Below are 15,638 nucleotides of genomic sequence, written 5' to 3' on the forward strand. Positions count from 1 at the left end.
TTAAATGGTGTTTATTTAATATTACATTACGTAACTGTGCGTTGTTCATCCCATTTACTTTAAAGTACGGATACTAGTATATACTTCAGTCATCAGTATGCATTTATAAATCTGTTCATAAAATAAATACCTGAAAAGGGAAATCAAATTCCTTTTATATACTTATTCATATCAGTATGCATTTATAAAATATGTTCGTAAAAAAATATGAAAAAGGAAATATAAGTCATTTTATATATTTATAAGTATGCATTTAGAAAATCTGTTTGTCAAAAAATATCATAAAGGAAATATAATTCTCATAATCAACATAAATAAATATTAAATGAGGTAAAAATAGATCCTCCTGCTCCTTCATTACACAACTAACTTAATTTCTTGAACTCCTTTTTTAATGTCAACGGAGCTCAGTGACGATAAAGTCTAAGGTCACGTTCAAGTGGTCATTTACCCACAAATCATAGTGTTGTGACGTTCAACATGGGAGTTTCCTGGGGAAGCCCAGAGGAATTAATCAATAAAAGGTACAAAAACAGGAACGACACACGTGGGGTCAGTTCTTCTGCTTGTTCTCTATTAACATTTCTTTTAGCATGAAACCGGAAACGGAGCCTGTTCAGGTGGAACGTTCACAACATGGGGGCGGAGCCAACTTCAGGGTCGTTAGCACCTTTGCGCACAAAGTAATTGCAAAAAAGACAATCAAACAATTTAACATTTAAAGTTTCTTTTCTCCATAGGTGGTTTTTGCTTAATCACCCCCTCTCAAATCACACACAGGACACAGACTTCTCAACACAGTACATGCCATTTTTAATTCAAGAGTTAGTCAATAAACTGTCATCGTAGCAATGGCTCTCATAGAGTTCTGTACAGTATTGAACCGGGTTATATATCGGGACAGGAGTACCCTTTGCAGTACATGTTTATGAGGGATATAAAATATACTAAACATAGCAACATCATTCAGAGCATTCAGCAGGACGAAACCCTTTATCAAAGTGGCAATGCAGAGAGTGGTGTCTATATAATGCCCAGTTAGATACAGAGAGCAGAGGTCGTGTAGCATCATGTACCCCTTCCTCTGTCCTTGAAACTGTAAGGCAGTATATGTTCAGATTGCAGTTCCTCGTTAATTTACAATTTTAAAATTAAATTAAACACTAACAAACCCAATCGTGGTGGTGGTGTGTGTGTGTGTGTGTGAAAAAGTCTTGCATGATGTGATTTTCTTTCTAGCAGGATCTATTATGACGAAAGATGGCAACAAAGCAGCAGTAGATACATTTAAATATTGTACTCAGGAAGACTACATGTCGAGGAGGAGCGGGTGGGTGGTGGGAGGCAGCAGGCGAGTACGGTCTCCCTACGGAAACAGGTTGTGTTGTTTTGCGAACGCAGCCTCGTTAAGCTTTTCGACCTTCTCGTTTGACCTTCTGGGCATCACTCCAGCTTGAGCAGTTCCACGTCGAATATAAGGGTGGCGTTCGGGGGGATGACCCCCGGGTGGCCTGTCGCTCCGTACGCCATGTCAGGTGTGCAGGTGATTTTCGCCCTCTGGCCCAGGCTCATCTGAAGCACGGGGGAAAAAGGGAAATGTGAGTTTAATGCGTTTATTATAATACATGTTATATGCATGCATGGATGGATGGATGGATGGATAGAAAGAATACTTTGACAAGAGTCCATGACTTGTAGCTCCAGTCCAAATGGCTGAATGCAGTGTAGTAACGAGCCATTCAATGCAATTAGGCAAAGTCTTACCTGTGCTACTCCTTCCTCCCAGCCCTTAATGACCTCCATCCGTCCGATCCGAAACCTAAAGGGCTTGTTCCTGTCTCGGGAGGAGTCGAACTTCTTCCCATTCTGCAGCATACCTGTCAGAGAGAAAGCACATGAACTTAAAATAGACTAATAGAAAAGCACTGAAGGTTCTGCTTAAGAAACTACATTCTGGTACAATATAAAAGACGAAGAACATACTTGTTTTCATGGCTATTTTTTTTTCCACATCTGCACTCTCTCATGACTAATCCCGTATCTGACTTTAATTCATTATCGCCTTTTTATCACCGCGGGACGCCAGATCAATGCACGCCCTTTCCTCAGCAGCTAATGTTTTGGAAAGAGGCAATTTTAAGATTAAAGGAATAAAGTCGTTCTGGCTCCGGTCTGAGGAATTATTCTGGCGGGGGCCTTTCTTATCACAATCTTGGGTCTGTTTCAATTACGCAAATGAACAAAGGGAATGTGAACCAGGAAGCACTGGCCTGGTTTAGTGGATTATTTTTAAAGTCAACTAGGCCATCGCTTGCCTGTATCTAGACCACGGGGAGAAACGGGGGGAACAAAGCAGCGCCGGACTGTCCCTGCAGAACACCGCTCAGATATCAGGGTTCCTACACCTTTTCCAAGTCAAATTCAAGCACTTTTCAAGCACTTCAAGGTGCATTTCCATGCTTTTCCAGCACCTTCCAGCTGTGGTAAACTCCATATTTGTATCAATCCAATGGTCAGTATTCAGTCTACTTATTATGTCACTTGTTGATCACATTAAATGAGATGTTATTGTCCTCTAAACAACCAACATGATGTTTGGAGACAGCTTTTTACAGAAGGACCACAAATGAAAGGAAAACTAATTCCACTAACAGATCCACAGAAATATAATCACCAACTATTTTCATCATCTGTTCATCATCAAAAGTCCTTCAAGTTCATGCAGAAATGTCAGAAAATGCTGTTTTCAGTCCCTCAAATATGGAGATCTTCTTTTCTCTGTTCTATCATAGATGTCATCACATACAACACATTTTTAGCACTTTATTCTAAACCCAAGCACTTGTCAAACCTTGAAAACACTAAAATTTAAGTGTTTTCAAGGATTTCCAGCACCGTACCAACCCTGAATATGATAATAACGTCAGAGCCATTCAAAAACACAACTTCATCACTCATTTTAACACGCCACCCTGAACTCCCCCTCGCCTCTCTCCCTTGAAAGGAATTCATTAAGTTAAGGGACAACATATTTGATCTCACTTTCACAATAAGAGCACGGCTTTCGCCTCCCTGTCGTGCTTCATGTACAAATCTTTGCATCAAAGTAAGACTGCTCTTTATTCACAGTTCGTCTCCCAGAAGAGAAATCCAGAAATGAGGGAGCATCTTGAAGTCAGTGGGCTGTTTTTTTTCATTAGATGTAGGTATGGTATGTTGTTAACACAAGCTTAAGAGATTTGAACATTTTCCTGCTTTGCCACAGAGCTTATTTTCTGCAATAATCCAAAATCCAATGGAAACATTCCACTGGCTTTTTGTCGAGGCAACCAGTGATGCTATCAATGAATCTGGTTATATATTAATTCATCGTGGGCAATGCTGCAAATAATTATTTCTTAATTTAAACACTTTGATCTGTCACGTTATTTAATATCCTCAGACAAAAACAGATTTCATCCACAAATTATTTCTCAACTGAGTTTCCAGAAAATGCACTTCATTATGCAACAAAATATTCTGATATTAAAATGATTTAATCTTTTATCCACGCCACTCTACATCATCCACTTGTATTTTGGAAGTGGCTCTGTGATAATTATTTGATTTATCTTCCTCCGTCGCATTTCAACAAGTGTGAATACTTGGTACTATCCCGCTTCTCCGCTTTCATTCCCAACTAAAATTAGCGGGCGCATCATTTCCAAGAATCATCATCATCATCATCAGTCGCCGTGATATCGGCGGGTCCAAACCGCGGGAGTCATCGAGTGCACCACGCGCCGAGGCGAATACCACCTGCTGCAGGTTCGGTTTCTGGCTGCAGGCGAGCGGCTGCAACTTGCAACGAAACACCGATTTGGCAACGTTCACGGGTGGGAAGACAGTGAGGGATCGTATTCTGGTTGTTGCACTAATGTCTGGTCGGGCGGTTCGGGGTTGTCTGTGCAGAGACCGCTGGTATGGATCGGTAAAGGCTCTTGTGTGTTTTTGCAAAAAGAAAGGAGGTAGTTGCTGAGGGGTTAACAGCGACAGGGACTGTGGTGACGAAACAATGGCGCAAATACCACCTGCCACTTGTTTCCTGTGGTAACAAATTTACAGCAGCGTTGCTCTAAACAGAGATGTGGACTCCAATAGTTCATGGAGTTGCAGTAATGCATTGTGTATTGTTACAATTCTCGCCCCAAGATATTTAAAGACAGCGAGGCTAAACAGGTGTGTGGCCATCAGACTGTATCTCGCAGGAAGCAAAAAGCCACTCCGACACCCCGTCAGTGCTCCGTTATCACTCGTTGGACAGCCGAAGCACGGGTGTGGTCTCTGCGAGACATAAAAGCAGGGCCCGACCCTTCCTGAGGTCCCAGACTCTCCTCATGAAAGGCGTTCGCTCGGTAGCTCTCTGGCTAGATCTGCAAAAAAAATCTGTGGCACACAGGGGTGTGGTTATTTTTACTCAGTTTACTGTATCCTGTCTCACCCCCCTGGTCTAGGACGTTTGCCAGCACAACAACCCCCCCCTCCCCCGGTCCCAAGTGTGGATGAAATGAGATGCGTGTAAAGCTATCTGTCTACGACAAACATACTGTATGTGTGTTGCCGTGTTTCACAGCTGCAAGCATGCATGTCTCAGTGGAAAAGAATAAAATCTGGCTCACGCACCATTAATATACCGAGTGTGACAAACTGGTACGATGTGTTATCTGGAGGTTTTCAGCAATAAAAAAAGCGAATTAACTGAACAACCCCTTTCTTTTAAAGGAAGGTGTGTTTTAGGGTTCTTTGTGAGTCCACGGGCCTGATCAGACAGTCCAGGAACCCCAGATGGGTTCTAGATGAAATCCTTGGGATATAAAAGGGTTCTCATCAGAAACCCTGGGTCGGTTCTAGATGAAATCCTTGGGATATAAAAGGGTTCTCGGTAGAAACACCTGGGTCGGTTCTAGATGAAATCCTTGGGATATAAAAGGGTTCTCTGTAGAAACACCTGGGTCGGTTCTAGATGAAATCCTTGGGATATAAAAGGGTTCTCGGTAGAAACACCTGGGTCGGTTCTAGATTAAATCCTTGGGATATAAAAGGGTTCTCGGTAGAAACTTCTGGGTCGGTTCTAGATTAAATCCTTGGGATATAAAAGGGTTCTCGGTAGAAACACCTGGGTCGGTTCTAGATTAAATCCTTGGGATATAAAAGGGTTCTCGGTAGAAACACCTGGGTCGGTTCTAGATTAAATCCTTGGGATATAAAAGGGTTCTCGGTAGAAACATCTGGGTGGGTTCTAGATTAAATCCTTGGGATATAAAAGAGTTCTCATCAGGAACCCTGGGTCGGTTCTAGATTAAATCCTTGAGATATAAAAGGGTTCTCGGTAGAAACTTCTGGGTGTGTTCTAGATTAAATCCTTGGAATATAAAAGGGTTCTCAGTAGAAACTTCTGGGTCGGTTCTAGATTAAATTCTTGGAATATGGAAAAGCTCTTGGGAGAAACCCCTGGTGGTTTCGAGATGAAACCTAGGTCTATAATATAAACAGGTTCTTGAAAGAACCCTCAGGTTTGTGTTTGCACCCTTAAGAGGGTGTGAATGTTCTTAATGGAACCTTTCACAGATGGTTCATGGTATAAATCTTCATGTTGGCTTCTGGTTAGAATCCTCTGAAAGGGTTCCATGTAAACCTTTATAGATGGTTCTACCAGGAAGGAACCAAAAGGGTTCTACCACATAGTCTGGCTGAAGAGACCTGGGGTACATGCCAAACAAGAGTCAGTTCTGATAAGGTATGGGGTCGTCCTGGTTCTTCAGTGGACCAGCAGGGTTTGCTGGATGATTATTCAGGCGGCGGCTCTGCAAGAACACACCGCTCCTGGTCTTCATCACACAACACAAGCAGGGAAAGGTCAAGCGAAAAGTCGCCTCCATGTTGAACAACGTGGCGTTCCCTCACCGGGACGCCTGGAGGCCGAAACGCTTCCTTTGACTTTTGCAACGTCGGGACTGTACATGGCACTCAATCACCACCGTTCTCCCTGGAAGGAGAGTTCGTCACCCACCGACATACAACCCCATGTTTCAGGCTCTGTCTATTTCTGTGTCACACACACACACACACACACACACACACACACACACACACACACACACACACCAGGAGCCATGAGCTTCACCACGTTTCACGGCGACGCCTGAAGCTCAAACATGGTCAGGAATGACGTCCACATTTAGGCATGACATCATATCCAGCAGCGCCTCCTGTTGCTGCCGGAGCTCACGTGTCTCGTCAGTGGACGAAGACGAGGCTGTTTATTATCATCACCATGCCAAACGCCATCGATCACATACTCATACTGACTGATATCAGATCTGCTTCCAATTTCTTGCTCATTGCAAGTAACAGAACCCCCAAAATGTCTCTTTAAATCCATAATCTGCACTTTATCATTCGCTTTCAAGTGTTTTTTGTAACAGGACTGGGCAGCTCAGTGTTCATGTGTGAAGACCCAGTGAAAGATAATCCATATATGATAATAAGTCCGAGGCCATTTGGATGTGTGTGAAAGTGTGAGCAGCTTTTCTAATTATTTTGGTCCCGAGCAAGGAACCCTTTACCTGCCCCTCGTGGCAATGAAGCACTGCTAATTTGGGCGACCGGCGACTCCCACCAGAGTCAGAGCGGGTCACTGGCATATCTGTGTGTCTGCATGTTTAAAATCCCAAAGGGGGAAAGTGAGGATCAAGAAGCTAGAGCAGTCGAGTGAGTGTGAAATGCTGAGGAAAAAAAGGATTTCCAAATCGAGATCATTCTCTAGTGACCCCCCCCTCACCGATTCTCTTAGCTCTAGCTATCTGGAAAGCTAACACCGGTGCAGCGGAGGGTGCAGTCTGTGGTTTTGCATGAACAGCCAGCTGGATGACTCAGAACGGGGCTTATGTTCCAGATCTACAGCGAACCCTCTAGTTCCAGGACCAGCCTCTTCATCAGATCTTGAACAAAATCTTGTTTCTAAGCTTTTGAAGTAAAACAAATGCGGGTTAGTGTCGGTCTTTTACAACAGCCGAGTAAACACGTGATCCTGAACCCTCATCGGTTTAGCTTTCATGCATATTCTGGGATAACTAACCCACGCGGGCCGATCATACCGATTAAGCGTCGTTGCAGTTTCAGAAACAGGGATCTTCTTTGACGAAACTCATAAACACAAAATATGTTCCATCCTTTCAAAAGCAAAAACTATATTCAAAACGATATCCCAAAAAATGGTATCTTTGCATCAGAACTTTCCACCAAAACACAAAATAATAATAAATAAGTCGTTCCTCATGCAAACGACTATAAAAACTATTATCATCATTCTGGGCGCATGTTATTGATGAACTGAGTCTGGTATTTTAATGGCAGATTAAAGCAAACAACAAGCAGGCTTTAAGGTTTGAATGATGCGTTTAATGTAGATAACTCTGCGTAGTTAATTGCAAAACTCGTGTTTTATGACAACCACACTGTAGAGTAACTCACACTGTAATAAGTGTTAACCAAAAAATAAGAAATGACTGTGTCTGTGTTGTCGGGTTCCCTGTTGCTAAATCAAATGTGAAATGCGTCTTTAAGGCATCGTTATATAACATGCGACTTGCTTACAGGTGCAAACATGCCTCACCACAGTTACATACTGTACATGTAACAATACTCATTACAATACAAACGCTCAAATAAAAACCACATTCTTCGGCTAATCTCCCGGCTCGGCCCTCAACGATCCACCAAGTCTTTACTACACTCACGCACGGATCTGCCTTTAAATACACCTACATTCTTCTCTATCTCCCCATTTCCCCCCTACTGATACCACGATATATTTATAGCTTTTTTTCTGTCCAACGGACAGCTTCGGCTTAGCTCTGCATTTTGTATCCCGCCGCCGCTGCCGAGATACCGGGAGCTTACGGGTCAATTCTGTCAGTCAAGAAAAAGAAAAAAGTCCTCAGAACAGAGACGACGGAGCACGGGACCAACAATAAGTACAAGCCTGGTGCAGACGGCAGGGTTCTTAAACCCTTTCCAAAGTCAAATTCAAGCACTTTTCAAGCATTTCCATGCTTTTCCAGCACCTTCCAGCTGTGGTAAACTCCATATTTGTATCAATCCAATGGTCAGTATTCAGTCTACTTATTATGTCACTTGTTCATCACATTAAATGAGATTGTCCTCTAAACAACCAACATGATGTTTGGAGACAGCTTTTTACAGAAGGACCACAAATGAAAGGAAAACTAATTCCACTAACAGATCCACAGAAATATAATCACCAACTATTTTCATCATCTGTTCATCATCAAAAGTCATTTTTCATAAAGAAATGTCAGAAAATGCTGTTTTCAGTCCCTCAGATATGGAGATCTTCTTTTCTGTTATATCATATGTCATCACATGTCAAGCACTTTATTCTAAATCCAAGCACTTTTCAAACCTTGAAAACACCACACTAAAATCCAAGTGTTTTCAAGGATTTCCAGCACCCGTAGGAACGCTGAGCCTGGCTGAAGTGCAGATTTACTCATCAAATAATACTAAGTAGAGGGAGACAGTACCACCAGGCAAAGTCTACTTAACCCTCACAATGCAGACTCCAGATGGCGTCTCAAGCCCAAAGGGAAATCTGCCCCCCCCCCCCCCCCCCACACACACACACTGTCCCAAATAGTAGAACAACACAACATTTGTATCCTGACTATCATCAAACACACCAGTCAGACAAAGCAGAAACTCATCCATGAAATCAAACACTACAAGAAAGTCAGAAATCATTCACACACATACACACACACACACACACACACACACACACAAACACACGGTAAGATACTACAATACTCACATGATCAAACCTGTTTCCCTCCAGGACCGCTGCTAGGGAGTGTGCGATCACGTTTATAGCAGATACTCAGACAGACTGATGAGTGTGAACTAGGTTTTGTTTACTTTCTGTCTGACCTACTTGTCTGGACCGACAACCCCGGGGCACCAAATAACCCACTTTTTTTTTTCTTTCTTTTTTTTCTTCCCCTCAACGTCTCAGCGCTTTTACTTCCCAATTCCACAATTTTGGGCAATTTGACAAAATATGACAAAAACTATGTAAAAAGCGATGCAAGTCTACACGTGTGTGCAAGTTCCAACGGTCTGCGAAGTGGCACCGAAACTCCCGAGCAACACAAAAGAAGAATATTTTTTGTTTTTTCATGGGTGCGGTGGCCCATCTTTTTGAAACTTTACGCGACACACAGGTGCATACATGTCTCTGCAGACGGCTTACACTGTGGCTCCAAAAGAAGAACAACCCACATAGTGCCAATTTCCTCTCTCTCAGCAAGGAGACAGGAAAACGTTTGCCAACAAGCAAGAGAAAGGGATCAGTTACCGATATAGTGAACGACGCAGGCCTGGCCCTTCTTTGGAAATGTCCTTCCTGGGGACAAGTGGAAAAAAACACCAGTTATTGTGAATCTGTACAAACTCAGAAACTGTCAGGCGTCATCAGGAAAATCTTTTAAATCACTTCTTCTGGAGTCGAAATATTCAGAATTAAATCGTGACCTCATGAATCATGATTGCAGTCGAATCGTAAGACAACCCTATTTAAAGAGTAAACTACCTATCTAAAGAGTAAACTACCTATCTAAAGAATAAACTACCTATCTAACAAGTTAACTCCCTATCTAACAAGTTAACTACCTATGTAAAGAATAAACTACAAATCTAAAGATTTAACTACCTATCTAACAAGTTAACTACCTATCTAACAAGTTAACTACCAATGTAAAGAATAAACTACCCATCTAAAGAGTAAACTACCTATCTAACAAGTAAACTACCTATCTAACAAGTTAACTACCTATCTTACGAGTTAACTACCAATGTAAAGCATAAACTACCTATCTAACGAGCTAACTACCTATGTAAAGAATAAACTACCTATCTAAAGAGTAAACTACCTATATAAAGAGTAAACTACCTATATAAAGAGTTAACTACCTATATAAAGAGTAAACTACCTATATAAAGAGTTAACTACCTATATAAATAGTTAACTACCTATGTAAAGAGTAAACTACCTATATAAAGAGTAAACTACCTATATAAAGAGTTAACTACCTATCTAAAGAGTAAACTACCTATGTAAAGAGTTAACTACCTATATAAGAGTAAGCTACCTATTTAAAGAGTTAACTACCTATATAAAGAGTTAACTACCTATGTAAAGAGTGAACTACCTATATAAAGAGTTAACTACCTATATAAAGAGTTAACTACCTATCTAAAGAGTGAACTACCAATAACTACAACAGCGACTTTGACGTGTTGAGTGCATTATATTGACATTCAACAGCATTTAAAGACAGCCTACCGAGCCCCCCACTACCCCCGACAGCGTCCGCGACCACCCCCGCATCAAAGCGCACACAAGCGGATAAATGGACTCACCATCCCCGGGAGATATCGTCTCGACTTCCACGCCCATTGTTGTACAGTAGTACGTCGACGGTTAGCTCTGGAACATACAGACTCCCCGCTTTAAACTAAATGAACAATTAACGTTTCCACAGAGAATTTGGACAGCCGTTTAGCGGCGAATAAGTCGGCTATATGATCGGTGGGGACCATGCATTCAACCGACCACCACCACCGACCCGCAGCCTGCAGCCAACCGTGGGACAGCCAAGATATCCTCGGGAGAGAGAGCGTCGAGATCTTCAACTCCACCGCCTACGTCATCTCCAGCCTCGTCCAATACTTTTCAGACACACGACACTTTTTTATTTCTTATTTTTATTTCTCATTTGTTAACAATGTGTCCTTTATTAAAGTAAATATTATATATTTCTTAAAAGAATTAAAAAAAATAAACAAGACGTGACTAAACTTCCCACAATGCACCGCGAGAGAGTGTCCGTTAAGTTTTGCTTCCGGGTCGAATAGAAATGAAAGTTTTTTTTGGGACAACCGGCGAAACGTGATTAAATAAGACAAGAAACTCACTTTATTTCGTGTTTAAGGTGGATTATACGTGACATGCTGGTGTTTTTTTAAAGGTACGTGTACATTAAATGATATTTTATTACGCTAGTTATTAGCTATAACGTTAGCTTCCTACATACAGAGCATACAGAGTAACTAAATAACATAGTCGTAACAAGTATTTCCAGTGAGTATGAATTGGGAAAACGCCCGTTTCTCAGCATGGTGGATAAGATTATAACCTCATTATATATTATATATTATATGTTATTTTCTATAGCCTCTCCATACAGTTATATAAGGATTTACATATTCAAATGAGGTGTTAAACTGATGTATTTAACTGGCACACATCATTTTAAATTAATCAAATAATAAATTAATATTCCTATATATTTGACATTTGTTGATGGGGGGGGGGGGCATCATTGTCAGTTTAATAGGTCTAACAGAGGAAATGACCCTCCTACTCAACACATAGTACTGTTAAAGCCCCGAGGTCTTCACGGCACAGGTGTGTTGTTGAGGTCATTGAGGCGTAAGCAGCTATACGTGTTCGTCACCGCTGCCTCAGCTCAGGCCGAGGGGATTAAGACATGTACTTTGGAAGGAGACACGACCGGCTCCTGCTATTCTTAATCTGCATAGCTATAGGCAATAGCTACTCTTGTGCACTCACACCGGATCATCGATGGTCACTTTCTGAGTGACTTTTTATCTTCTTTTCCCCTCTTTTAAAGAAGCTTTACTTCACCCCCTCCCCCCCTCCTGCCAGGATGGATCTTGGTAAGGCGAAGCTGCTCCGGACGGGTCTCAACACTCTGCACCAAGCCATCCACCCGGTGCACGGGATAGCCTGGACGGACGGCAAGCAGGTCTGCCTCACGTCCCTCTACTTCATGAACGGCGAGGTGAACTTCGGCGACACCAACGTCATCGGCCAGTTCGAGCACGTCCTCGGGCTCTTCTGGGGCCCGCTGTGCTGCTCTGACTCCCCTGCCCTGCTGGCCGTGCAGCACAAGAAGCACATCACGGTGTGGCAGCTGCAGCTCAGCGCGCTCGAGCAGAACAAGCTGCTGTGCACTCAGACCTGCGAGATGAGCGAGCCCTTCCCTCTGCTCTCGCAGGGCTGCGTTTGGCACCCGAAGCTGGACATCCTGGCCGTGCTGACCAAGAAGGACACGTCCGTGCTGTTTTCTGTCCGGGTGGACAACAGGAGGATCAAGGCGGACATCAAAGGTAGTGGGCTTATCCACTGCGCGTGCTGGACTAAGGATGGCACGCGCTTAGTGGTGGCGATTGGAAGTTCCCTGCACTCGTACGTCTGGAACGACATCCAGAAGAGTCTGGTGGCGTGCTCCTTCTGCCCCATCTTCGACGTGGGGGGTTACATCTGCGCCATCGAGGCCACGGGCGAGGCTCAAGTAGCCGTGGCCACCGAGCTGCCTCTGGACAAAATATGCGGGTTGAACGCCGGCATGTCCTTCGACGTGCCGTCGGAGTCCGAGTCCCCGCAAGGCCACGGCCCGCATGTGCTCATGTCCGAAGAAGACGGCCTTCCAGACTCAAGGAGAAGATCCTTAGAGTTGGAGAGGTCCTTCATCCCCAGCTCTGGCCCCCTAGACCTCACCCACCTCCTGGCTAGGCACCGCCGCTCCGACCCCAGCCCCCTCCTCCACCTGCGCCGCAGAGACACCATGACGGGCTCCGGCCAGGACTCCTCGCACCTGATGCTGGTCACCTACGAGCGCAAGGTCACCACCAGCCGTAAAGTCAGCATCCCCGGGATTTTGGTCCCGGACATCGTGGCTTTCGACCCCCGCGGCTCCACGGTGGCGGTGGCCTCCAACACCTGCAACATGGTGCTGGTGTACTGCATCACGGCCTCCGCCATGCCCAACATTCAGCAGATCTCGCTGCAGGCGAACGAGAGGCCCAAAGGGGTCTGCTTCCTCAGCGACAAGATGCTGCTGGTGATGGTGGGCAAGCAGAAGTCCAACGAACCCGCCTTCCTTCCGTCCTCCAACACGGATAAATACATCCTCCGACTCATCGCCAAGGAGCTGCTGGACGGAGAGACTCCCGCAGCACCATCCCCCTCCGCTCACCACGAATCCGCCTCTCGCTTCTGCGCAGGGATTAGGAGGCACTCGGAGCACCTGCCTAAGGATGACAGGGAGCGCCCGGGGATAAAGGACTTGGTGTTACCTGGAGGGGGAGTCATTCGCTCGCCGCGCAACAGGCGCAGGCTGGTGGAGGAGGTGAGGAGTGGCGAGCCGAGCCCCGTCGCCAGCTCCGTGGACTTCTCGGACCGAGCCCCGTCCAGCACCTCCGGCTCCTCCGTCACGGTGGAGAGTTACGACATGGACCACGTCAACCGCATGAGCAGCCTGGCGGTGGCCGGCCTGGCCAGCAGAGACTCCAGCCGGGCCGGCTCCCCTCGCCTGGAGCCACCGGACAACGCCAAGCTCCACACGGACGCGACGCTGCCCATGCCCGAGAAGCCGCCGGGCCTCGCCAAGGAGCGCTCGCTGGAGCAGCTGGTCCACAGCATGGAGAGGCTTTTCACGCGTTTCGCAGAAGTGCAGCAGTGTTTGACGGAAATCAGGGATTATACCCAGAACGGCAAGAGGGCCTCCATCGTCTACCCGAGAGCCTGTGAACCCCCGTATGTCAATGTCACGTGTCAGGTAAGAATATGACTCATCTGTGTGTTTCTAACGATGCATGGATCCTAACCCCGGTTAGCAGATTCACTTTCTTTGAGCAGCTTTTGCACGAGAGGCTTAAACAGCTTAATCAGCGGGAATTTACACTTAAAGGATAAGACGACTGAAATACCTGGAATCGTTTTAATGTGTTTCCGACACACGACTGTGGTGTATTTTATTGATTAACTGTCATAAAAGCGTATTATATTGATTATCTCCGTCCTCCTTCGTGCAGAAGCAGCTATCAGAGAACGTGTTCATCGACGAGCGGAGGCCGGTGCTGCTGTGTGACGGGAAGCTGTGTCTGCGAGCCCTGCAGGACCTCTTCAACCTCACCATTGTGGAGATGACGTACGGTACGTGCAGCATTTTTTTTGCATCCATTCGTTTTTAAATGGCGCTTCCACAGACTTTCCGTTTTCCTATTATCAGCTGGGCGATCATTCAAAATGATAATTTATCGTCTTTCAGTTCCGTTTGCACTAAAGTTCTTAATTAAACGAGAAAGTACTTTTAATTTGTCAAGTATTTAAAACACGAAGGAGTATATAAATACAGTGGTTATTTAATATTGACTGTTTATTTATTGAACTGCCAGAAAACAAGCATCCTGATGCATATCGTTATCGAGATATTGTGATGATCTGTGGCCTCCATGCTGCTGAGGCTGAGCCGGCGGCTCGCAGCTAACGGTGCTCTACACAAGCAGACATTGTTCTTCTACTCTTTACTTAGAAAAGTTTGCTGATTTATTAGTGCTGCCAATATCTTATAGAGAAGCATAAAATCAGTTTGTCGTATCTTAGTCACCGTTTTATTTACAGGGTTAATTAATTAAAACCATTTAGAGGGAACTTCTCTTGGGTTCTCCTCCGTGTGATTAGGGTTTCCCTCGAGTGGTCACCTTGGAAGTCCTCCGGCACACGTCGGACTCTCTTCCCCTTACCTAAACTTTGAAGTGAACTATTCAGAATGCATTTGAATTCCTGAGGAACCTCATATTTTACTGTACAATCTTTGCCCGACGCATTCTAGCGTTGTTGTTTTGTTGCCGTGCACGAGCTATAATTGGAAGTGATTAAAAGCCTAGGTCAGATTACAAGGTTTAAAACAAAAGCAGCTTACTTCTACTTAATGAGCATACTGTTTTGTTGCCGTGGCAACAAACGATCCTCAACCAGGGGGACACAGCAGCAAACTTACATTTTTACACTTCATTTGCTAATTAAACAGATCCCAGATGTATGGAAATCCATGTTTAGCCAACAGGCTTGTGTGTGTGTTTTTTTCCAGGTCCATTGTGGATCGTGCTCGTGGCGGACGCCGACGGTTTCGTGCCCTTGACGTTCAAGCCCAAAGAGGAGCTTACAGTTCGGAACGGGAAGAGGAAATCCACCCTCCGGAGTCCCGGGAGTCCGGAGAGCTCCGTCCCATCCAGTCCTGGTCTCGGACAAGCCCCCCACATGACCACGGAGACCTCCACGTAGTGCCTCAAAACACACTTACATATATCCCGGACGTGATGTCATGACAGAGCCTCATTCAGATAAAGATTTATTTTTCTATTGGAAAGGGCCGCCGTTCAGATTACCTGTTGCTTACTTGAAAGATTGTCTTTAACTTCTTGTTGACAAAATGCAGTTCTGGTGTGGAGGACACCGATTGTTAGAGGCGTATGTAGCTATGTATGCAAATTTGATCTGTATTAGTTATTACTAGAGCGCTGCAGAAAACCGTATCTGTATAAAATGCAGATTTCACCCATAATTGTTATCGCAGTAACACGACTGACCACTAGAGGGCGAGAGACTCAACAGAAACGTCCCTGTCATTGCTTTACCAGAGCTCTTTGGAAGATCAAATAAATGTGAAAGTATTTGTTTTTTAAATATTTTGGTAGATTTTTTTTAAATA

At 44.5% G+C, this 15,638-nt stretch overlaps 2 protein-coding genes across 3 annotated transcripts; one reads left to right on the forward strand and one right to left on the reverse strand.

Moving 5' to 3' along the window:
• Positions 1 to 789: 789 nt before the first annotated feature.
• fkbp1b (FKBP prolyl isomerase 1B) lies at positions 790 to 10,729 on the reverse strand. The gene is made up of 4 exons (XM_084030023.1): positions 10,480 to 10,729; positions 9,416 to 9,463; positions 1,765 to 1,877; positions 790 to 1,572 (listed from the first exon to the last, which is right to left on the reverse strand). Exons 1-4 carry the CDS (start codon positions 10,514 to 10,516, stop codon positions 1,444 to 1,446), a joined length of 327 nt encoding a protein of 108 aa, XP_083886149.1. The 5' UTR covers positions 10,517 to 10,729; the 3' UTR covers positions 790 to 1,443.
• A 220-nt stretch (positions 10,730 to 10,949) lies between these two features.
• Positions 10,950 to 15,589, forward strand: wdcp (WD repeat and coiled coil containing). 2 transcript variants are annotated; one of them, XM_084030021.1, is made up of 4 exons: positions 10,950 to 11,087; positions 11,754 to 13,703; positions 13,960 to 14,080; positions 15,018 to 15,589. In XM_084030021.1, the coding sequence occupies exons 2-4, from the start codon at positions 11,790 to 11,792 to the stop codon at positions 15,209 to 15,211; spliced, it is 2,229 nt and encodes a 742-aa protein (XP_083886147.1). In that variant the 5' UTR covers positions 10,950 to 11,087; positions 11,754 to 11,789; the 3' UTR covers positions 15,212 to 15,589. The 2 variants fall into 2 exon arrangements, with proteins under 2 accessions (XP_083886147.1, XP_083886146.1); XM_084030020.1 differs by lacking the exon at positions 10,950 to 11,087 and having other exon boundaries at positions 11,438 to 13,703.
• The last annotated feature ends 49 nt before the right edge of the window (positions 15,590 to 15,638 follow it).

This window comes from Eutrigla gurnardus (genome assembly GCF_963514095.1).
Source record: "Eutrigla gurnardus genome assembly, chromosome: 16".
In the NCBI taxonomy this organism is placed as follows: domain Eukaryota; kingdom Metazoa; phylum Chordata; class Actinopteri; order Perciformes; family Triglidae; genus Eutrigla; species Eutrigla gurnardus.

Coding starts and splice junctions, on each gene's coding strand:
- fkbp1b (XM_084030023.1), bottom strand. CDS start 10,516: ATGGGCGTGGAAGTCGAGACGATATCTCCCGGGGATG. Junction 1,878..9,415: donor CTGCGTCGTTCACTATATCG/GTAACTGATCCC, acceptor TCTCTCTGACAG/GTATGCTGCAGAATGGGAAG. Junction 1,573..1,764: donor GGGAGGAAGGAGTAGCACAG/GTAAGACTTTGC, acceptor CCCGTGCTTCAG/ATGAGCCTGGGCCAGAGGGC.
- wdcp (XM_084030021.1), top strand. CDS start 11,790: ATGGATCTTGGTAAGGCGAAGCTGCTCCGGACGGGTCTCAACACTCTG. Junction 13,704..13,959: donor ATGTCAATGTCACGTGTCAG/GTAAGAATATGA, acceptor TCCTTCGTGCAG/AAGCAGCTATCAGAGAACGT. Junction 14,081..15,017: donor CATTGTGGAGATGACGTACG/GTACGTGCAGCA, acceptor GTTTTTTTCCAG/GTCCATTGTGGATCGTGCTC.